The 24645-nt window shown below is 42.7% G+C and overlaps 1 protein-coding gene across 2 annotated transcripts in view; it reads right to left on the bottom strand.

Annotated features, from left to right (window-relative positions):
• Nucleotides 1-2788: 2788 nt before the first annotated feature.
• Nucleotides 2789-24645, bottom strand: part of AGXT2 (alanine--glyoxylate aminotransferase 2) — a 43828-nt gene continuing 21971 nt past the window's right edge. For both annotated transcript variants that reach the window (XM_081231949.1, XM_081231948.1), the window contains exons 8-14: nt 21120-21220; nt 20459-20551; nt 15959-16091; nt 14435-14526; nt 11978-12127; nt 7558-7656; nt 2789-3765 (exon numbers count right to left, since the gene is read on the bottom strand). In XM_081231949.1, the coding sequence (XP_081088075.1) occupies nt 3658-3765; nt 7558-7656; nt 11978-12127; nt 14435-14526; nt 15959-16091; nt 20459-20551; nt 21120-21220 (776 nt within the window). In that variant the 3' untranslated portion in view covers nt 2789-3657. The remainder of the gene's footprint in view (nt 3766-7557; nt 7657-11977; nt 12128-14434; nt 14527-15958; nt 16092-20458; nt 20552-21119; nt 21221-24645) is intronic.

A 24645-nucleotide genomic window follows, 5' to 3' on the forward strand; every position in this document is an offset into this window, starting at 1 on the left:
CACATTTTATGCTCTTCAAGAAAGAGGAGCAATTTATCCTGGTCAAAGCACTTAGATAGAGTTATACAAACTTCATAGTCAAGAAATGAGACCTAGGACCGGGCTACATTTCAGAATTCCATTGCTGGCTTTTACTCTACAAAGATTCCAGAAGGTGGGAGACTAACAGGGTGTACTCCTAGATGTACACGAGATCCTGTAGGACTCAGGAAGCCACAAGGAATATGTTCTATGAATTTATCTGAACAGTTAAATCCCTCAGCCTCCTTCGTCCAGGAGAGGGTGTCCTGGCAGGGATCTTAGTCTAAGCATGAAAACTTTTTTTGTTTTTATTTTGTTTTAAATTTGTATTTTGTTGTTTTCCCTTCATATTTTATTAAATTTCTAAACGGTTATCATAAATATTATTTTCAATGTTTCCCTGTTTTTCTTTTTTTTAATTTATTTATTTGGTTGCACCGAGTCTTAGTTGCAGCAGGCATACTCCTTAGTTGTGGCACATGTGCTCCTTAGTTGTGACCAGCGGGCTCCTTAGTTGTGGTATGTGAACTCTTAGTTGCAGCATGCATGTGGGATCTAGTTCCCTGACCAGGGATCTAACCTGGGCCCCCTGCACTGGGAGTGTGGAGTCTTAGGCACTGAGCCACCAGGGAAATCCCTCCCCCTTTTTCTTTATCTTGAAAGGAAAGAAATACTGAAAATGGGAAGGCCTTGAAGAATAACAAAGAAGTGTTGGCTTTCTTGTCCAATCTCCCTGATCCCATAATTTTCACTCACAAAAAGAGCAGAAGAACTTATCAGGTAGAGTGAATTATAGGAGCTAAGAACCAATATACATGACATGAAAGGAACAAAGGGAGTAAAGCATGAAAACTTGGTCTGGGCCCAAGTTGTGAAGGCTCTTGAATGTCATAATAGTTGGAATTTGGACTTTGTTCCATGAGTAATAGGGAGCCCTCAAAGCCTTCAAAAGATGAGAGATGTGATCATACTTATCCTTTAATTAACTGACTTTGGAATCAGTGTAGAGAATGGATTAGGAAGGCGTCCGGAATACCAGTTAGGAGGTGGTTGAAATAGTTCAGGAAAGAAGATGACGGCACAAATTAAGGCAGTTTTGGTATAAATGAGCCATATTGGAAAAATTATGTTGGAGAAAATATTTATGAGACTTAGTCAGATGAAAGGCAAAAAGGTAACTTGGAGAAAAATAATGCCCTAAATGATGAGCCTGAGACAAAAGTCTCATTAATCAAGAAGGAATTCATTGTAGGAGAGAAATTTAGTGTGTTTTGTGTTAGAAATGTTGAATTTGAAGTGTCCTTGTGACATCCAAATGAAAGTGTCCAGACAGTTAGAACCTTGGAGTTGGGGTTCAGCAAAAAGGTTGAGACTGAAGATGAATATTTGCAAGTCATCAGTATAGTCAAGATAGGGGAAATCTCCTAAGTGGATGAGCTTGCCCATAGGGAGAGAGTCTAGCATGGAGGAAGAGATGGCCCAGGACAGAACCCTGTCATGGAGGAGTTGCCAGGGGAGACGAAGAAGGTGCCATCTGAGATAAAAGGACCACATTGCAGAAGCCGAGGGAATCAACTCAAGAAGGAGCAGTTGTTTAGAAAGAACATTCCAAGGAAACGTTAAGTTTTGGCCATAAGGAAGTCACTGGTGGCCTTTTGAGAAGGCAGTTGTCAAGGAACGAGGGGCCAGAATGGGGTCTTAGTTGTTGAGGCATGAACGGGAAGCAAGGAAGCATACAGGAGCACAAAGGCTGCTCTTGGGAGACTCTGTAGTGAAGGAAAGAAGGGAAATGTGGCTTGAAAGGAAGAAATTGCTATTTGCATAGTTCTATAGTTTGCAAGCACTTTTCCATCTGTTAGGCTACTTGATTCCCAGGACAACTCAGGAGGTAGGAAGGGCAAGTACTGATCTGACGGGGAACAAAATGAGGTTAAAAAGAGATTAAAGATCTTGCCCAAGGTCATCTGTAGCAAATAAATGGGAGAACTGAGTTTAGAATTCAGGTTATTTGGCTCATAATACAATCATCTTTCCACTGCGCCCAAACAGAGCATTTCTAAAGTGTTTGCTCTATTTGGATATTGGATACTAGAGGGCATTAAGCTCCTTCTCACAGGGGTTTTGGTCTTATCTGGGGGGCAATGGGGGGCCACCGGAAGGTTTTGTGCAAGAGAAGGACATGTTTAAGTCAATGCCCGAGGGAGACAAATCTGGCAGTGAGGTGTAGGTTATCTTAGTGGAACAGACACCTCAGGGGTGAATCATTAGAACGTGGCTTCAAACTGGGACACAGCTTAAATAAACATCAAATTACATGCTGAGAAAGTTACTTCCCATTCAGTTCTGTGGATCTTCTTCTGTTTGTGTTAAGGAGAGGGACTCAGCTTGCCAGTATCTTTTTTTTTTCTTTACATCTTTATTGGCGTATAATTGCTTTACAATGGTGTGTTAGTTTCTGCTTTATAACAAAGTGGATCAGTTATACATATGTTCCCATATCTCTTCCCTCTTGCCAGTATCTTTTTACACCCCTCAAACACTCTGTAAGCTCTTTTTCCCCCCCTAAACTCCCTTTTGAACAAAGAGAGAACAAGCCTCATGCTGAGAATGTCTTCAAGAAACTGTATTTTGCTAGACCTGAATTACATCGCTTTGTGTTCACTCTATTTTATGAGCACTTTCCAGTTGTGACAAGTAGTACTGATTTCTCATCAATTATAATGATAGAAACATTACTATCAAATACATCTAAGTAAAAAAAGTCAGATTAAGGAAAAAGATTAAGTCAATTATAAGACAAATAGTGCATACATATGGGAAAGAAGCAATATGAATGTGCATTCTAATGACTATAAAGTTTGGGAACTTCTGGTCTTGGAGACTATTATAATAGGAGCAACGAGAATTTAGTCCAGGGTGGGATGATGGCAGTGGAAACAAAGGAGGCTCTGATACACATTTTAGGGGAGTTAAAGGAGAGGACAGTTATCTACGTGGGGTATTTTCTGCATCATTTCCCAGGATGCTTATGGCTGCAATAAGAGAAAACTTAAATGAAAAAGGCTTGTGCGATGCATTGAATTTATTTTCTCATATAACAAGAAGCCCCAAGGTAAGGGGGCTCCAGGATTGGTTAAATCAGTGGCCCATTGACATCACTAAGGACTCAGCTTCGCTCCAACTTCCAACCTCAGCAAATAAGCTTTGTTCTCAGGACCGCAAAGTGGCTGACGGTGGTTGGAGCAGTCCTATCGTGACATCTGATGCTTCAATGCAAGATGAACACATCTCTTCCGGAGATGAAGAGCAGAGGGTGAAGAAATCTTTTCCTGAAGGCACCTCCACCAAAAGATTTTCCTGCAGGAATCATGTCCCATATCAGGTGTCCATTCACCACAAAGGAGAATAAAATTAGCATAACTAATCTAGAATAATTAGGATTTATTCTCTGAGCTAGGGATACAGATCCTTTCCTGAGGGGTGGCTTTCTCAAGGTAACAGGGGCTCCGTTAACAAATATGGCTGGTAGGCAGTCAACCATTTACAACTTATACCAGTGGTTCTGAAATTTCTCAAATTAACCCTTGAACATAAGTGGGAAGTTCTTGAGGCTCGTGGCTCTTTATTTTCAAAAAATTATTTGTCTTGGCTCTCCAAGTGTTGGATTAAGGCAGAACGGAATACTTCCACTGCAAAATCAACTTCTGGTTTAGTGATGCACATGGAGGGTGCGATGCGGAATGTCTGAGGAGATAAAGGAAAATAGAGCAACGGATCATCATAGAATCAACTACGACTTCAAGGAAATGCACTAGATTAAGAATCGAACACCTTGTTTTCATGACATTCCTTATATTTCCCTCAAGGGTTCGTCTCCTCCCTCCCCCGTGCTGTATCCAGGCCATTCATCCTCTAGTCTCAAAAATTCTGGTACCATCCGCTCGGCCCCATTTCCTTTTTGTCACCTGCTGACCTCCTGGTCCTTCCACCACCTCCACTGAGGTCTTAAGCCTCTATCTACCCTCCGTTTCTGCCATCACCGAGGTTGCTTTCTGTGTCCCTGTGTGCAGCCCAACAAACTAGCGTCTCAGTTTCTTGATCGCCACAACTCCAGGAACCTTCATCTGCATCCACTCACACCCCAGGCCAGCACCACGAGCCTCCTCTTCACTAGGGATCCTTCAATTTCTGATTCCCACTGCATCTGCCCTTCCCATGAAAACTTCAGTCTCCTCCTCCCTCCATGATCTTCAGGTCTGTCACCCCGCTCAGATCTCGTCCTCCTTTTCTTACCCAGCTTGGAGCACAGGGTTGAGGATATGAACCCCTCTCTCACCTGCCCCCTCAGTTTGCTTGCCTTCCTACCCTTCCGCTGCTGCACACACACACAGCAAAGTCCCCGGTCCGATCAAAGCTATAATAGAACTGCTTTGCTCCAACATAGAGAGCTGAGAAGTGGTAAAGAAAATCACACCGCTTGGTGGACAGACACCACAAGGAATGCAGGGTCCTACTTCTGTTGGTATCCTAAATGTTCAGGTCCTCTCTCCTTTGCCATTCTAATTTCCATTCCTCTCAATTTCCTCACTCAATTCCTACACCCCTCACTCTGTTTCATAGACAATCTTGCCTCATGCTTCTCAGAAGCTGTCAAGCAAGACCTTTCTATAAACTTGCTTGCTCCCACGTGCATTCTTATATCCTAGCCTGAAGGTTCAAGGAACAAACTATCTACGATTCGACTCCAAATTTTCTTCCTGTGCCTTTGGCCCTTGCTTCTCCCATCACCTTCCCTCCAGGCAACATCCCTGCATTCTCTTGCATCTTCACCTTGTCCTCAACTTCCCCTCAGCCTATAAACAAGCAGGCTTACAGCTCTCATAATCTAAATCCAAACCACACATAAAACCACAGATAAAAATGTGTTGACCCTCCTGGTCTCTTCCAGCTACCATACAAATACTATCCTTCCTTTCATCAAACTTGTAAAAATAAAAGGACTGGTTGATGCTATTGGCCATTATCTTCCACTCTGCCTTCCCTCTGTTCACATCTCAACTCATTGCAGCCTGGTTTCTGTCCCATCAACCTTCTGACCCCACCCTGGCTAAAGCTGCCAGTGAGGTGCTCAGTGCGGAATCCGACGGGCACGTTCCAGCCCTTATCCTTTCTGGACTTCTCTTCTGCATTTGGCACTTCTGTCGCTCCCCCTTCCAGAACCTCCCCACTCTCTGGCTTCCATGACTCCACACCCTCCTAGCTCTCCTCACAGCTCTCCACCCGTTTTGTGTCTCCATCTGCATACCTCTTATTCCACCTGCCCTTTAAAAGTTGACGTGACCCAGGTGTCTATCCTCATCTCTCTGCATTTCGCGTCTAGACTCCCTTCCCAGGAGATTTCCTCCTCTCCCCACTTCTATGCTGACGACCCCCAAATCGTGTTCCTCACCTCGATTCTTTCCTCTGAGCTACAGACTTGTCTATAGATAGAAGGAGAACAAGTTCAAAGCTGCACTCATCCCTTTATACCCAAGTCCTGGGCATTTCACTGCCAGATTGCTCTCTGGATGTCTGCTCTATCCCTACGGCTGCTATTCAAGTTCGGACAGCATCATGAGCCTCCACCTGGACTCCCGGCCTCCAGTCTCGACCCCTTGGGTTTACTCTCCTCTGAGGACAGATTCAGAAATCAGACTGCCTGCATTTGGATCCTGGTTCTGCCACTTACTAACTGTGTGACTCGGGCAATTTACTTAGCCTCTCTGTGCCTCTTTTGCTTCATCTGTAAAATAAGGATAAGAGTACTTATTTCATAGGCGTGTTGAGAGCATTAAATGAGTCAACATATGCAAAGCATTTAGAACAGTGTATCCTATCCCTTCGTATGGTTATCGGCAAGCTTACTAGATTGTATTATCATTTTCTGTTTAAGTCTTTCTCCTCTGCCAGTTCCATGGAGGGAGGGACAGACCTTATTTCTCATGGTAGCTCTAGTATCTGGCTGCCGAGGACTCAAGTGTGTGCCGGATGACTAAGGACTAACTAAGCAAGTAAACCATGAATTGTTTTCTGTCTTTATAAGTAGCCTGTCTTAGGATTTTGAATCATTAACTTACTCTGTCTGATTCATATAGAAAAATATCTGGGACCAGGACTAGAAAAAAGTCAGCATTTCCCAGCAAAAGCGCTCATTCTGGTTTTGTTTGCTGTGGTTTGGTTTGGGCTGGAAGAGCTTTCAGTCTGTTTGTTCACAGGCTGAGGGGAAGTTGAAAACAACTGCAGAAACAAGAGAACACAGACCTGTTTCCCTAAGTGGAGGGAGTGTGGAGGGTCAAGAGCATGGAGAGACATCTCATTCTCTAACCTTTAGGGAAGGAGGTGGGAAAAGGCTCGGGGGACGGATGAGCTTCTATAGGGATCTTGCCTGATAGTTTCCATTTTCTCCGAGAAGCACCAGGCGAGGGTGTTCGCTGAAGTTAAGTGAGAGGCAGCAGTGAAGCAGGGAAACTAGGAAGAATGACGCATGTTTCAAACGGGAGAGAAGGGGGCTTCCCTGGTGACGCAGTGGTTGAGAGTCCGGCTGCCGATTCAGGGGACACGGGTTCGTGCCCCGGTCTGGGAAGATCCCACATGTCGTGGAGCAGCTGGGCCTGTGAGCCATGGCCGCTGGGCCTGCGCGTCCGGAGCCTGTGCTCCGCAACGGGAGAGGCCACAACAGTGAGAGGCCCACGTACCGCAAAAAAAAAAAAAAAAAGACAAACAAAAAAACAGGAGAAAAGGATGCCAAATGCCAAGAACAAGTTAGGGAAGGAGTAGGAGTGACCCTACATCTTAAATCTCGGCCCCGGAGCGAATCCCTCTCTCCTGCTGGTGTGAGGGATGGAGGGGCAGCTCACTTTACAGTAGCAGCCCATGCCCACGGCAGGGCCACACCAGGGTCCCGACTGTGGGGCTTGTACTTGGCTTTCCCAGGAAGGGGGCAGGGAGAGCTTGTTCTCTGCCTCTGCCAGCCTGAGAGTGAAGGGCACTGGGAGTGGCTGATTTTGAGTGCTGCATTCGGGACCTGGCCAGGCTGCCAGCACATGACGTTGCTCCTGGCCACAGCGGCCACTAATGCTTAGCAGGCTTGCGGATCACAGAGTCAGAGCCCAGGGCGGAGTTTAAAAAGACTAGGATTGCGCTTTCAGAGGTTAGAACTAATTCACACGTGAGACAAACTGGGTACGCAGGACTGTTATGACACTATTATGACCTGTCGTGTAAGTCCTCTGCTTTGTCTGTGCAGCTTTTTCTGCCTCCTTAGACTGTCCTCTGTGTATATTCCCCGCCGAGCCGTGGTAACCAAACCATTTCACACAGCGCCCTCTAGTGGCCCGAGGGCTTCACTGTCCCTTTCTTTTGTAAAACGTCTGAGCACTAAGCCTAGAGGAAGCGGAACTGGGTCCCCTAGCATAGGGGTGAAGAAAAGGGGCCAGCACTGGGACCTCAGGGAGGTGCCTACCTAAAGTGATAGGTAAAGGCCAGCCTTCTTGTTACCTGAGAAAAAGTGCCACCCCTGCCAATCAGAAGCCCCATGCGTTTGCAGTCCTGGTGGATTTGATTTACTTCTTCACGGGGAAGAGGCTGACGGCTCGTCTGTAAATACATTTTAAACATATTTGGCATTTGAATGATTCAAGACATTATTTCTAAGAGGAATACAAAGCAACTCAAGCAATCAATGCTCTTCTCTCCCTCTCAACCTCTCTCCCCCTGTAATTGAATAAAGCTATTAATTGCTGAATTGGATTTCTTTCTGGGGGGGGTGTTATTGAAAATATTTGTTTTTATCCCAGTTCATCCTAAATTCCCAAAGACAAGATGAAGCTGAATGCAGACCGTCGGTGAATCTTGACTCTGCAGTTGGTTACCCTGGGAGCTTGGTTCTTTAATAGCCGTATTTGGAGTTTGCTTTATTTATGTGGAAATTGTCCTCAGCTCTTCACTTTGTTTTGTCCATGTAAAAAATTCATTTCCAAGTCCAGGAAATGGCTCTGAAGTTGCACAAGGGCATAAACGGTCCAAGCTTTCTCTGGGCCATAGTATGGCCTGGGCAACTGGGGTGGGTCTGTTTGTCCTCATCTTCCCTGCTTGTGGAATTTGGTCTTTCTCACCCAAGACTTAATCCTCCAGGGTCAGGAAAGGTAAGCTCTCTGGAGCCTAGAGGCTGTTTCAGGTCACTTGGCAACTGAAGGTGGTCGCTTCCTGTGGGCCCAGGTATTCCAGTACCCTTTTGATGACACTGGGCTGGGGACTTCTGAGTCTGGGAGCACAAATGCTCCAACTTAGTCAAGTCTGTTGTGAAGCATTAAAATAAAGAAAATACTATTCAGACTTTCCCACTACTAGATAATGGAGGACCAGGATGGGGAAAAGACCAGCATTTCCTCATTGATCCTAAAATGTCATCCTGCTTGCCCCTGATGTTCTCATGAGGAAAGACTAGAACACGACAATATAATTTAGGGCTAAACTGTGAAAGCTGGAAAGAAGTCAAATATGGTTTGGGGGATGAGAAGTCAGAGGTCAGAAAGGGACAGTTGGGTTGGTGGGCCTTGGTGGCTATCAAGGGTCTGGAGAGGTGGACTTTGTTTGACTTTAGCCTGGTCTGGGCCAGCACCATCCCTGCTCCTTTGTCCATTTTATTACCCCCTGGGCTCAACTGCTATGACTAATTGAACATCTTGTAGGCATTCCGAAGAGAAAAGCACAGTCAGAAAAGCTAATGAGGCAAAGCCACAGGACAGCCTGCCTGGGCCCTGTGCTCGAGTCTAAGTCCCAATCACTCCATAATCAAATGTTAGTAACTAACCTCTTCTCAGGGATGTAATGTAGCTTCATGTTTATTTATTTATTTATTTATTTATTTTTTGCCTTTTTTGAGGGATAAGTCTTCATTTAAACAATTATAAAAGTAATGCAGGGTTATTGGGGAAAACTCCTGAAAGCGATATGGAATTGCACTAAGTAAAAATGAAACGTTTCCCCTTCTCCAATCCTACTCCTAGGGATACCGCCTGTTGGTAATTTAGTGGGAACTAGACACTTTTTCTATGCATATACATACATTTAAATGCATATTTTAAAGAAGTCATACTTTATAATGTTCTGCAATTTGCTTTGAACAATTTACAATGTATCCCTAACATCTTTCCATGTCAGTGTATTTGGACCTAGTCTTCTTTTTTTTTTAAATTTTATTTAGTTATTTTATTTCTTTTTGGCTGTGTTGGGTCTTAGTTGCAGCACTCAGGATCTTTCATTAAGTCTCCCGGGCTCTTCGTTGTGGAGCACGACTTCTCTCTAGTTGTGGCTTGGGGGTTTTCTCTCTGTAGTTGTGGTGCGCGGGCTCCAGAGTGCATGCGCTCTGTAGTTTGTGGCATGCAGGCTCTCTAGTTGAGATGTGCAAGCTCAGTAGTTGTGGCGCATGGGCTTAGCTGCCCTGCAGCATGTGAGATCTTAGTTCCCTGACCAGGGATCGAACCTGTGTCCTCTGCATTGTAAGGCGAATTCTTTACCACTGGACCACCAAGGAAGTCCCTGGACCTAGTCTTCTTAAAGATTACCTAGTATTTTGTTGTTTGTTGGTAGAGAAATTTGTTTAATCTCTTATTTTTGGACATTTATGTTATTTTCAATTTTTGTTTATGATCATAAGGAATGCTGCAAACATCCCCACTCATTTATATCTTTACACACTTCTGTGAATATTTCTTTAGGACACATCACTCTAAGAGAAATGGCTAGGTCAAAATGTATACATTTAAAATTTTGATAGCTACAGACAAATTTCTGTCCAAAGGGCTGTATCCAATTCACATCCTTACTAACTGCTCATGGGAGTTTTGATTCTGGGTTATACTGTATAGCATTAAAGCCAAGTTCTGAGCTGTTTTAATTACATGAATGTGGTCTGAAGTGTTGCAGGGGAACAATCAACAAACATGGATAAAGCACTCACTGTCTGTGTATTTCCTGACCTCAAAAGTGTACAGTTTATTTAGGAAAAGAAGGTATTTATACGTGGAAACCGAGTCAACAAATAGATGATTTGAAAGAGCCTTTCAAAGGAGTTCTTTAGACAGTGAGTGTGAGAGAGATTCTCTGAAGGCTGCAGCCCCGTCTATGGGAGAAGCAAAGGCAAGCTGCAAGAGGAGATGTGGTGAAGAGTTGGATCTTGAAAAGGCCTAGGATTCTCATAGCTAGAGACAGAGAGGAGAGGACTGTATTCCATGCTTAGGGAAAAGTTTGAGCGATCTTTGGATGTAGGAAAGTGAACGGTATTGAGGGGACAATGAATAGAATTAAGGAATGGAGAAGCTCTTTCAGAGCCCATGCTTAAAACTACTGAAGATGTGAAACAATTCTACTCCAATAAAGTTGTAAAAAAAAAAAAAAAACTACTGAAGGGCAGAGGGAAGAGAAAAAGAGCTCATTCTATGCATACTATTTTATAGCTTGCTTAATTTTTTCCATAATACAGTTTGCACATCTTTCCATGTCACATAAGTTTCTATGCCATGTAGTATGGACGTACCATCCTTTAGCTTGTTCTGTATCAATGGGATTCTGATGTTTTACCACGACAGCTCAAGCTCTGAAGAGCCTCTCTGTTCACACGTCTCGGAGTACACAGAAGTTAGCTGTGGATTAGTGAGAAAGGGACGAATGCCTCCTCTTTCATTGGGCTTTCTTTGGTGGAGTCTGGGCTTTGAGGCATCTAGGTATTCTCGAGGGACCTCTTGTGGGGGGGAACTGGGATGGACTCTTCTGAGCATTAAAACAGCCCCTGATGGAGCCCCAAGCTGAAGGTAAGTATGTTACGGCCTGTGAGCCAGGGGGCCTAGTCTCACGTTACTCTTATTTTCCTGCTGTCTTCCCTCAGCTTTCAAATCTGGTTCAAACGTTCCTGCTTTTCACTGGCTCTGCTGTGTGGTATGAATGGGAGAGCGTTATATCCATGGTCTAGTCTGAATATTGAGAGAACTGAACACGGTCCTTTTAAACTAGGGGGGTGTGATGAGAGCAAACAGCAAGAAGTCACCCACGGATAAGAATTAGGGTGAAGGGGCTGGTCTGACTATTCCTTCCTGTGCCAAGATTCCCCGGCTGTCCCTCCCCTCAGAGGATCTAGATTTTGCGTTTATGGAGGATTGGGCCAATTTCCTACTGACACGGACCCTAGGGGCAGCAGTGACAACAGAGGGAAAGATTTGAGAAACACGGCAAAGGAAGAATCAATAAACCTTGACGTTAGAAATAAGGAGAGGGAAGGAGTCACAGATTATCTTGTGGTTTTGAGGCTAGGGAATTGGGAGAACAGTGGAGGGTGAAAAACAGACACAGTGACCTTGGGAAGAATCACTGGCTTAAGGGAAATGCTAAGTTCAATTGTCATATCGAGTTTGAGGTCACCTGGCAGTAGGTCATCAGAAAGTCACATTCCGCCCTTGTTACTTGGGAAATTGAAGTCCATTCACAAACAAACAAACAAACAAACGCAAAACCCTATAAATCTTTAACATCCTCACCCCAAACCAACACCACAACCTTCTCCTGGCCCTTCCCCCTTACTTCCACCAACTCTCTGTTCCCCTGTCCCTCCCCCAATAATTTCGTCCCTTCCTTATATTTCTCATTCAAAATATTCAGTCATTACCATTGCTCTTTGCCTTGTCTGGCAAGAATAACATCAGCTCCCTTTTGCAAATGCTCTTCCGCACTCTAGGACTCTCGATGACCAGCTAGCCTGTCCTTCATACTCAACACTCCCGACTCATCGCTAATGAGCTTTGCTGAGTCTTGCTGTCCTTGTGTGCTCTCTTCCTGAGAATGAATCAGCTTGTAGCTGAGGCTTCCTACTTTAACTCTTGCTGCCCCCAAGAAGCTGCAGAGAGAACAGCAGATCACAACCTACCTTATCCTTCACCATCTCTATTCCTATCATGAGGCCTTTGCCTCGGACGTCTCCAACGATTTCAAATTCATCCCTCAGCTTAGCAAACTTCAGTAACATATAGGTGCCAACTTCCTGGCTGTTTTCTTGTAGATTTTCTTCTTTAATCACCTGTTGAGAGAAAGCCCCAAATGACATTGCCTTAAAAAAGTTTTAAGAACTACCATATGACCCAGCAATCCCATTACTGGGCATATACCCTGAGAAAACCATAATTCAAAAAGAGTCATGTACCAAAATGTTCATTGCAGCTCTATTTACTATAGCCAGGAGATGGAAACAACCTAAGTGTCCATCATCAGATGAATGGATAAAGAAGATGTGGCACATATATACAATGGAATATTACTCAGCCATAAAAGGAAACGAAATTGAGTTATTTGTAATGAGGTGGATGGACCTAGAGTCTGTCATACAGAGTGAAGTAAGTCAGAAAGAGAAAAAGACAAATACTGTATGCTAACACATATATATGGAATCTAAGGAAAAAAATGCCATGAAGAACCTGGGGTAAGACAGGAATAAAGACACAGACCTACTAGAGAATGGACTTGAGGATATGGGGAGGGGGAAGGGTAAGCTGTGACAAAGCGAGAGAGAGGCATGGACATATATATACTACCAAACGTAAAATAGATAGCTAGTGGGAAGCAGCTGCATAGCACAGGGAGATCAGCTCGGTGCTTTGTGACCACCTAGAGGGGTGGGATAGGGAGGGTGGGAGGGAGGGAGACGCAGGAGGGAAGAGATATGGGAACATATGTATATGTATAACTGATTCGCTTTGTTATAAAGCAGAAACTAACACACCATTGTAAAGCAATTATACTCCAGTAAAGATGTTAAAAAAAAAAAGTTTTGAAACGGACTGAGAAACATGGAGAAATAAATGTATGTGACCCTCTTTACAAAAACTTGACCAGACATGGAACCCAAAGTCTAGTATGGCCATAACTTGTCTTACAAAAAGATCTGCTGTAGGGAGAAAAAAATTCTTGGTAGAGGGAATGCTTCCCCCTACCCTCCTCATCTTCAGGGGTGGGTAAAAATTTAGCAAAAAATAAAAGAGATGTCTCGGTGTTGAGCTCTTTGTGGGCCCAGAGTCAGGGCACCTGAGATATATATTCAATAAAAGGATTTTCACCTACTTCCACCCATAGCAGAGACCTGTGATTCCTGACCAAACACAAGCAGTATACTACATTTATAACCAGCTGATAATAATTGCATGACTCCAGGCATAACCTGATGTTTTTAAGACCTACTTGTTCACCTAAATCCTCTCTATCTGCTAAATTGGTTGAGGTGACGCAGGACTTCAAAAATGTAATCTGGCAATGTCTACAGAATGAAATAAATGACACATCCTACCTACACTTTCTCATTTTGAGATTTAATCATATTTGAAGATACTTTTTAATTTTCAAGGGCAGCTTTTACTTACTTATTTTTATTGAAAAATAGTTTTAAATTTATTTTTTTTTGAATAAGTGAATCATGTGCCTCATTCAAACATCAGAAAGTACAGAAGCATAGAGTAGAATGAGCCTCACTGATCCCTGTTCCCCAGCCACCAAGTTTCCTCCCCCACAAACAACCATTGTTATTAATTTCTTGGACATTCTTCCAGAAATAGGTTACACTTTTAAGCAAACGTTATTATACACATAAGCAAGGGCATTTAAAAAATCTTTTCAAGAGATGAGACCCCAGGCAAAATCAATGGCCTGGAGCTGAACCACAGCTGAATCACCTTGTTGGAATTGCATAGAACTCACTTGCTCTTTACTCTTTTAATTTATGTCAGTACAACAAAAATAAGGAAGCATATACAAGACAGGACCAAAATTAAACTGAAATCAAGGATAGCCATTGGTAACTATCCATAAAATACCACTCAAATGACAAAGAAATTTCAGTGCTACCAGCTAGCTAGGGAAATTCTTTTTTTTTTTTTTTTTTTTTTTTTGCGGTATGTGGGCCTCTCACTGTTGTGGCCTCTCCCGTTGCGGAGCACAGGCTCCGGACGCGCAGGCTCAGCGGCCATGGCTCATGGGCCCAGCCGCTCTGTGACATGTGGGATCTTCCCAGACCGGGGCACGAACCCGTATCCCCTGCATCGGCAGGCGGACTCTCAACCACTGCACCACCAGGGAAGCCCTAGGGAAATTCTTATATTTCCCATGTGTGTGAGGTTTATTACATATTATTTCATATCCAATACTTGAAGCACTCACAGTAGATCTTAAAAAGGGGGACTGGCCAGAATAATAACTGGAAATCTAACTTAAATTCATGGACTAGGAATTAACTCTTCACTTTAATCATGAAATGTGATAGAGTTCTGATAATGTGTGTGTAGTTTTGAAGTAGTCGTTTGGTGAAATGAGTGATGTTGATGCGGTTGCTGGAAAGTACCTCAAGCACCGATGATCCAATGGCGCAGGCCATGGGGTTCCCTCCGAAGGTATTGAAGTGAAGCAGGCGTTTAGCCAAAGACTTGGCAATCTCTGGAGGGGGTGGAGAATAAAAGTGGATAAAGGGTGACACATTCCTATCTGTAATCTCCCATCATGCATTTGGATTATATTTACCTTCATGTTGTATATGTATATGTAATATATTTCATGGCATCCAATTCATTCTTCACTCACCAGATAGTGGATGTTATGGTTGGAATTGTGTCGCTTCCCTCCTCCGCCCCAATTCATACGTGGAAGCCCTAACCCCCAATGTGACTGTAATTGAAGGCAGGGCCTTTAGGGAGGTAATTAAGGTCATAAGGGTGGGGCCCTAATCCAATAGAATTGGTATTCTCCTGAGAAGAAGAGACATCAGAGCCCTTTCTAGCTGTGGAAAAGGACATGTGAGGACACAGCAAGAAGGTGTTCATCTGCAAGAGAGATCTCACCCCAAACCAATGCTGCTCATACCTTGATCTTGGATTTCAGCCTCTAGAGCTGTGAGAGAATAAGCCCAAGCTGACTAATACAATGAATAAGGAAAAATTGCTTATTTATTCAATGAGAAGTTTAATAATAAAAATCTTTAATGTGTTGTATGAATTGAAAAGTACTTTAAAACTTGATTTATGGGAACTTACATGGAACCTTCATTAGCTAAGCCTATTTTCCATATTCCACTCTTGGGACTAAGAAGGAAATATTTTTTTAAAAAATCTCATATCAAGGATTTCATAATATAATTTCAAGATTGTTTCAGGGTTAGTATATATTCGGTTCATTATACTTCACCTTCTACATCCACATTTTAGTACCTTTCTTCATTCAGTAAAAACACTGAGATATTACAAGGCACTTAATTATCCTTTGGAGCCTCTCAAGTATGCTTACTATTGGTTGGAAAAACAAATGAAATAATTTTAAGATTTTCAACACTAAATGGTTCATAAAATTCTTTTCTGTAAAACCTCACTAAAATGGGAAATACAGTTAATTCTAATGTTCATTTTATAGAATGTTATAGCTAAGTGAGATTGTATTGTCTTTAGCTGTTTTGTTGATGGTAAACAGAGAAAACTATCACCTGGACCTTGAGTCTATAGCTTATTGGTGTGGCAAAACTAGGTCAGGGTGTCCTTCAAGAATATGATTCCCTTGGAAACTTCAGTACTGGCTTTAGGTTGTTTAGCAAGGATCTCTTGTGTTGGTTTTGTTTTTGTGGCACGTTTGCCTAGACCTTGTCAGTAGAGTAGAAACCTGCATTTCACTGTGGGTCTGGGAGAATTAGTCTTTTCTACAGCAAGAGCAAAAAGGGCTGTTTTTCTTCCATCTCTTCCACCATCTGGCAGCCAGTTTCCCTTTTTCATTGCTTGGGAATCCTATCACTGTCTCTAGCCCACACAAGGTCCAATACACATGTTTTCTACCATGGCTGATGCAGGAGACCCAGAAGCAGACACAAACTGCCTGTAGTTCCTACCTGGAGTTGTCACAACTGCTGCCATGGGAAAGCCATTCCCAATCCCTTTAGCCATGGTGACAATATCCGGCAGGACACCATGCGTTTGGAAGCCCCAGAAGTGAGAACCCAACCTTCCAAATCCTGTCTGCACCTGTGAAAACAAGTCCCAAATCACCATCCTCATACTATTATGGAGAAAGCGCTTATTCTGCGCCCGACCTTTTAGGCACCAAAAGCCAGTTACTAGCATTGTGGGATTCTAGACATGGTTTTTAACTCCTCTGAATCCATGTTAACTTTGTTGAGTGGAAACAATAGCAATACATCACAGGGCTGCTGTGAGGGTCATATACATAATGCATGTGAAAAAGGTGATTGTGATTAGCAATCCTTGATAAGGATCTCCTGTGTGTAAGGCTGCGTCTACCCCAGGCTAGATGAAGCAGGAGTTACAGTTAGCAAATTGGCGCTGGCGTGCCCACCACCCAGCCCAGACAGGCTGGTCGTCCTCTTCCCTGTGATTTCTTTTTCCTCTTGAGAATTAGCCATGAGGAGGACCCAGCTGAGTCAGTTAAGTCAGGATGGAACTAAGTTGAACTTAGTTGTTTTATGCATGCTGTTTCCTCTTTCTAGAAAGCCCTCTCCCCGCTTCTTCATCTCACTATCTCCTCTTCTCCTTCAAAACACAGTTTCATCATTATTCGGGATAGGAAGATTCTCCTGAGCCGCACTAGGGCCCCTACTCAACACACCTAAGCTGCCGTCAGAACCTCTCACCTTGGACTATTATCACCAGCATACACGTATCTAATTTTTCTCTTTATCCACAATACCTAGCAGAGTGCCTGATAAAAGTAGACAGTGTTTGTAGAATGGATAAAAAAGTGGTGGAAGTGCCTAAGTGAATAAAGCCACACCAATATTTCCATGCAAATTTTCGCCAGAGCCTTTTTGGTGAAGGTTCCTTGATCTCCTTCTGGTTCTCAGTCTCCTGGGCTGTCTGTCTATCTGTCTCTCTACACATACACACATTGCAGGTCTGGGGTAGAGGTGTGGACACTTGAAGCTGATTCTGAAATGCACTTGAAAGAGCAAGGGTCCTTCTCAGGCTTCCTGATTATTTTCTTGCTCTCTCCAGGGTGCTGCTGCAAAGGCAGATGTTGGGGGTTACAATTAGACAAGAGCAAACAACATAGGAGAAGAGCTTAGACGTGGGAGTCAGACAGATGTGGGCTCGAATCCTGGGTCTCCGACTTCCTAGTTATGGGCCTCTGGACAAGCTGACGAATTTGCCCAAATGAGATAACGTAGGAAGAGTTCATGGCAAATCCATCCATTTTGCCTTTCTGCCTATCTTAATTTTTCACTTCATCTATCAAAGTACCATCAATAAATGGTGAAAGATCAGACTGCTTGGACAACACATGAAATTACGTAGGACCATAAACCATGTTTAGCCACCTAAGAAGTATCAGTTCCACAGAATCGTTTAGTTGAACAGAGATGATTCATTCTAAGGTTCATAAACTCAAATGTCTTCAGGGATGAGGAGCATATCGTCTTGAGAGAAGCAGGCTGGGTCTACATCAGTGAGTGGGGATGGAACTATGGGCATGCACACCCTGCCTAAAAGCAGTGAATTTAAAATTTAAACCCAGCCCATACCAGACAAGCAAAGACTGAGTGCCCATTGTGGTCCCAGCAGTGGCCTATTTTTATTCAAATTCCATATTCTTCATTTTAAAGAAGAGAAAGCCAAGGTGAGCTGATTAAGAAGACATGTAAGATCACGGAGTGGCAGCACTGGCCCCACACTCAGAATTTTCTTCTGCTCCCTCATTTTCTGCTATCTTTGTCTTTCTACACTGCTGTTCTGTCATTCTTTTTCTTTTTTTTTTTTAATACAGCGGTTCTAATTAGTCATCAATTTTATACACATCAGTGTATACATGTCAATCCCAATCGCCCAATTCAGCACACCACCACTCCCACTCCCGCCCCTTTCCCGGCTTGGTGTCCATACGTTTGTTCTCTACATCTGTGTCTCAATTTCTGCCCTGAAAACCAGTTCATCTGTACCATTTTTCTAGGTTCCACATATATGCGTTAATATACGATATTTGTTTTTCTCTTTCTGACTTGCTTCACTCTGTATGGCAGTCTCTAGAAGCATCCATGTCTCAACAAATGACCCAATTTCGTTCCTTTTTATGGCTGAGTAATATTCCACTGTATATATATATACCACATCTTCTTTATCCATTCATCTGTTGATGGGCATTTAGGTTGCTTCCATGACCTGGCTATTGTAAATAGTGCTGCAATGAACATTGGGGAGCGTGTGTCTTCTATTTATTTATTTAATTTTTTTTGCAGTACGCAGGCCTCTCACTGTTGTGGCCTCTCCCATTGCGGAGCACAGGCTCCGGATGTGCAGGCTCAGTGGCCATGGCTCATGGACCCAGCCGCTCCGCAGCATGTGGGATCTTCCTGTACCAGAGCACGAACCCACGTCCCCTGCATCAGCAGGCAGACTCTCAACCACTGCACCACCAGGGAAGCCCACATGTGTCTTTTTGAATTACGGTTTTCTCTGGATATGTGTCCAGTAGTGGGATTGCTGGATCATGTGGTAATTCTATTTTCAGTTTTTTAAGGAAACTCCATACTGTTTTCCATAGTGACTGTATCAATTTACATTCCCACCAACAGTGCAAGAGGGTTCCCTTTTCTCCACACCGTCTCCAGCATTTGTTGTTTGTAGATTTTCTGATGATGCCCATTCTAACTGGTGTAAGGTGATACCTCATTGTAGTTTTGATTTGCATTTCTCTAATAATTAGTGATGTTGAGCAGCTTTTCATGTGCTTCTTGGCCATCTGTATGTCTTCTTTGGAGAAATGTCTGTTTAGATCCTCTGCCCATTTTTGGATTGGGTTGTTTGTTTTTTTTGATATTGAGCTGCATGAGCTGTTTATATATTTTGGAGTTTAATCCTTTGTTTGTTGATTCGTTTGCAAATATTTTCTCCCATTCTGAGGGTTGTCTTTTTGTCTTGTTTATGGTTTCCTTTGCTGTGCAAAAGCTTTGAAGTTTCATTAGGTTCCATTTGTTTAATTTTGTTTTTATTTCAATTACTCTAGGAGGTGGATCAAAAAAGATCTTGCTGCGATTTATGTCAAAGAGTGTTCTTCCTATGTTTTCCTCTAAGAGTTTTATAGTGTCTGGTCTTACATTTAGGTCTCTAATCCATTTTGAATTTATTTTTGTGTATGGTATTAGGGAGTGTTCTAATTTCATTCTTTTACATGTAGCTGTCCAGTTTTCCCAGCACCACTTATTGAAGAGACTGTCTTTTCTCCATTGTATATCCTTGCCTCCTTTGTGATAGATTAATTGAGCATAGGTGCGTGTGTTTATCTCTGGCTTTCTATCCTGTTCCATTGATCTATGTTTCTGTTTTTGTGCCAGTGCCATAATGTCTTGATTACTGTAGCTTTATAATATAGTCTGAAATCAGGGAGTCTGATTCCTCCAGCTCCATTTTTTTCCCTCAAGCCTGCTTTGGCTATTCGGGGTCTTTTGTGTCTCCATACAAATTTTAAGATATTTTGTTCTACTTCCGTAAAAAATGTCATTGGTAATTTGATAGGGATTGCATTGAATCTGGAGATTGCTTTGGGTTGTATAGTCATTTTCACAATTGATTCTTCCAATCCAAGAACATGGTATATGTCGCCATCTGTTGGCATCATCTTTAATTTCTTTCATCAGCGTCTTATAGTTTTCTGTATACAGGTCTTTTGTCTCCCTAGGTAGGTTTATTCCTAGGTATTTTATTCTTTTTTGCAATGGTAAATGGGAGTGTTTCCTTAATTTATCTTTCAGATTTATCATCATTAGTGTATAGGAATGCAAGAGATTTCTGTGCATTAATTTTGTATCCTGCAACTTTACCAAATTCATTGATTAGCTCTAGTAGTTTTCTGGTGGCATCTTTAGGATTCTCTATGTATAGTATCATGTCATCTGCAAACAGTGACAGTTTTACTTCCTGTTTTCTAATTTGTATTCCTTTTATTTCTTTTTCTTCTCTGATTGCCGTGGCTAGGACTTCCAAAACTATGTTGAATAATAGTGGTGAGAGTGGATATCCTTGTCTTGTTCCTGATCCTAGAGGAAATGCTTTCAGTTTTTCACCATTGAGAATGATGTTTGCTGTGGGTTTGTCATATATCGCCTTTATTATGTTGAGGTAGGTTCCCTCTATGCACACTTTCTGGAGAAAAGCGTAAACTTCAATTTGGATGTTTAAGTTCTGCTGTACTTGATTAAATGGACAAACTAATCCAATAACAAACTAACCAGTCAACTAGCCAAAGCTTCATTAACTTATACCCACGTCTTGGAATCCCCAGAGTAGATGCTTTCTGCCTGGACCACAGAGGAGGGTTTAAAGAAGTTTCTCTTTGTGCTTTTCCTGTCCTGGCTGCACTGAATCTCACCATGACCACTCACTTCATCTGCGATGCACACGCCTCCCCGCTCACGCACCAGCTCGAAGGCTTCCTTTAGAAACCCCTTTGGGTACTGGACAACGCCATTCACCCCCTGCAAAAGACCAAACCAAGAAGACTTAGAGTAACAGCACAGCCCTTGAAAGTACTAAAAGGGAATTGAAGATGGATCATGATCAATATTAGCATTAGTGATACTAGCAATTTTTAAAACAGTCTCTAGAACTGTTTCAACTATGGGTGAAAAGAGGGGCCATTACTTTTATGCCATGCCTGCTGAAAAAGGATGCAAGCATATTCTTTCCTGAGAGTAGAGAAAAAGTAGATTAAGGTGATTTAGTAAGATTATAGAAAGGCTCCCCCTGACAGTGTGGGTGATAAAGAACTAAAAATTGCTGGGGTTTTCTATTTTTACAGATTTAGGGATTCAATAGTTTCATCTATCTCTCTGTTCAGTCTGGGAGTGCAGGAGATGGTTTTTTCAAAGGTCAACTGAAAACCAGCACCCCCCCCCCTTTTTTAAGGGGACCAATGCAATGAATTAAGTTTGGAGAGGGACACAGCAGTGGTCACTTAAATAATTTGGAATTCTCTAGAATGTATGAGTTAAAAATCTGATAATTTAGAACTGAGCTCAATTAATGTTTGGTTAATACACTCACTTGAATTGGCTCTGCAAAAAATCCAGCAATTGATTTGGCTACAGAAGTGCTCAGAGTATCTTTGAATTGTTCAATATATTGGTCTTTAGCTTGGCAGCAGTCTGCAACAAACAAACAACAACAGAAAACACAGCATTTGAAGATGTGAGAATGGCATCCAGAAGAATGGGGGGAAAACAGACAAAAAGAAAACAGGACAGTAAATTGAATAGAGTCCTTCAAGATACAGTAAACCAGGATATGAGGATATAGGTTTCTGAATGTTCTGAACATTCTGTCAGAATGACTCATACTTTGTTTCGAGCAGCAAGACTAGCATAGCCACAAAAGCATAAACAAACCACTTCAGTTGTTTCCATCTGGAGAAGCAACGCTCCAAAACATCATTGAGTCTGGTATAGATAGCTGTTTTACCTAAGGATACTGATCCTCTCAACAGTGTAGATTTAATTCAAATGTAAGTGCTGTGTGGATTTAATCTATTTGGAAATAACTATGTTTACCTTTCATTGCTACTTAATCTGATGTACAATTTTAAAGCTACAAAGTATCTCAGTCTTTATGGTTAATAAATATGTTTATATAGCAATCAGAATTCAGTCTAAAGAGGAATGTACTACAGTCAGGTAACTTTCATCCACTATAGCAAGGCAGAGGAAGCTTTCTCCTCTGGAATACCAAAGGTCCCAGATCAAGTACATCCATATATGACTGAACCTTCAGAATTTTTATCCACACCTGTAATTTGGTTCTAAACAGCATCACATAGTCTCTGAATCTAAACCCACATCCACGGACAGCAGAAGAGATGCAGAGAGAGAGGTGGGTGTGATGGGGAGTTTCTGCTGAAAGCAGTCTGGGAGGCAAGTCACCATCTACCATCATGATGCTTGCTTAGAGGCATGGATGCGATCCTGTCTCCTTAAGGCTAGAGATAAGGAATGGAAACCTTCAGTTATCATCTTCAAAAGTGAACCATAAATATATTTTATATTGAATACTTCAGCTCTTCATTAAAAAGTGGGAAAAACATGACCTGGCCCCTAACATACTTTGAGGCTACATGCGATGTTTGGGAAAGCTTGCTTGACAGAGTTAACTGATCTTTAGTTAGTTGGAATTGAGGGTTGGGGGTTTGAAGAAGGAAGTAATGAAATGAATAGCAAACCCAGAAAGTACATTTTTTAGCATCACTTATGTTGTATGATGGGTAGGATATAGTAGACAAATAAATCTGTGCCCCTAGAGGTTGAAATTTCCTATTATTATTAAGAAAGGAAGAGAAAACAACCTTGGATGACCCTAAAGGATGAATTAGACATATGTTCAAAGGATATAATTTGGGAATTTAGTAAGATCATTTGTAACTAGAGAAATCAAAGGGTGGAGCAAAATCAACCCTAATGGCTTAAATTTGGACAAAACCAAACCATGGAGAAGGTTTTGTTTGAACCTGCGCTAGACCTTTCATAATTCCCCCCCACCCCCAACTGCCCATAAATTCAGTGATGAGAGGTCATCGACTGTCATTGGCTTTTTCCTTCATTTCGCATTTACTTCATTGGCTCATTGCTGTGACTTCAGGTCAAGTCGCCTCTGAGAGACTTGGTGCAGTAGTGTCACCATGACAACATCAAGCAAGTGGAGAGGGGATGCTCTCCTGGATGCTATCCAAGCAACGGAGTAGAGAGGGAAGAGTTTTCATTTTAGCTGGTGGTAAAGAGAGAGTTAAGCTGAGTGAGACGCCAAGAAAGAGCAATTTTTTAAGAAAAAGGAAACTTGTCTTGCAAAAGGAGAAAGAGAAATGACATGATCGGTACCAGGTTTGGAACATTGTGGGGTAGTGGGTTGAGAGGTGCTTTTCATCACAAGTTACATCTGAAATTCAGGGACTGGAATGACCAATGGGAAAGAAAATATCCTGAGGAGCGGGTGGAGGAAGGGAATGAGATCTACCACATAAATATCTATATTAGGCTCAAAAATGGATGCCTATGTGGGGAATGATGACATACTTCTGAGGTGAAAATAAAGCCGCCAACCAAGACTGGCACCTGGATGTGCCCACTGAATGAACTCTAAGAGGAATGGAGAACTGGAACCTTCTATACTCAGAATAATTCACACGTTGGGATGCATTTATAAACATATATGAATATGTCTTTTTAAAGCAAATACCAAACTCTTCTCAGGCCCTAACAGCACCAGAGGAGGCTGAAGTCCCTTTTTGTTTAAAGATATGATATCAGTCTTGTCTCTTGAAGATATGCGTTAAGAAAACAGCTGACTTCAGATGTGCCAAAGATCACAGTTCCGAGAAGCAGAAATGTCTGCCTGTCACTATCATTTAACATCTAGAGGCCACTAGAGAGATGACTCTGGGCCTCTGGTATATTCCAGTTGGCCTTGGTAGAGAAGGCCTCAGAGCGGGAGGGACACAGGGCTGGGAGGGAAGAAAGTGACCATGTCCTGAGGGCTTCTGCCGCTGAAGCTCTGCGCTGGTGCTTTTGACGTCTGTGAGGTTCATCCAGCTGACCTTAGTTGTTGGTGCCACGTGGATATGAGATACAGGCATGGCTGTACCTGGCATCGCTATTGTCTGCCTGCCTCTACAAAAGCTCTCTTCCTTGGTCTCTTGAAGGTCTGGGATGAGGGGCCATGGGGGCAGGTATTGCCAACTCCATTTCATAGATGAGAAACGGAAGCAAAAGATGGAACTTTTGCTTGCAGCTTAGCCACGGTAGGGCTGAAAGTCCAACCCAGGGCTCCTGACTTCATGTGTCTCTTCAATCCTGGCCAGCAGAGCAGGAATTATTTTTAAGCCTGGGTTCCTCCTGCTGGCATATCGATGTGAACAAGGGTGGTCATGGCTGGGGAGCACTGGCTTTGAGGGCAGAAGAATTGGGGTCAAGTCCTAGCTCTCGGCCTCCTAGGTGTAGACGTGTTTCTTCCTCTTTAAAATGGAGAGTGTGAAAGACAGCTTTAAACTTCCCCATGGTTTTAAGTTCTGTGACTATAACATCTTGTTCTAAAGCTCATTCTTTCATTCTCCTACCTCCATATTGCCATTATCCCATCTGAATTTTAAGATGACTGTAAATTTTCTTCCTTTCGAAGCTCATTTTTAAGGCTTCCAGTTACATTCTTCGTCTCAGCCCAGTGACACCCTGTTCCATTAAAGATCTCTCAGCTGGAGCGTTTAGTGATTTCCTTCAGCACTGCTTAGGGGCAGCTGTCCAAAGGGTCCTGCACTGAGATGACAAGTGCGAGGTGGGGCTTGCTGATGAGCAAAGAACAAATGCTGTCTCCATGCCTCCTCTGTCTCCTGTGAAGAAGAGGTAAAGAATGTAATAGCAATGTGTTTGATGAATAGTGGCTTTCCTTGTGAGGACGCCTTTACAACTTTGGAAGAGATGTCAGCAGTCTTCAGGAATGGTCTTCTGTTTTGACAAAGGCTCTCATTTTGGCTGGTATTCTGAGTCCCTGGGGAACTTCCTGATTGGAGTTTTGAGATTTCTAAGTGTTC

This window comes from Mesoplodon bidens (assembly GCF_964165515.1).
Source record: "Mesoplodon bidens genome assembly, chromosome: 4".
Classification (NCBI taxonomy): Eukaryota; Metazoa; Chordata; class Mammalia; order Artiodactyla; family Ziphiidae; genus Mesoplodon; species Mesoplodon bidens.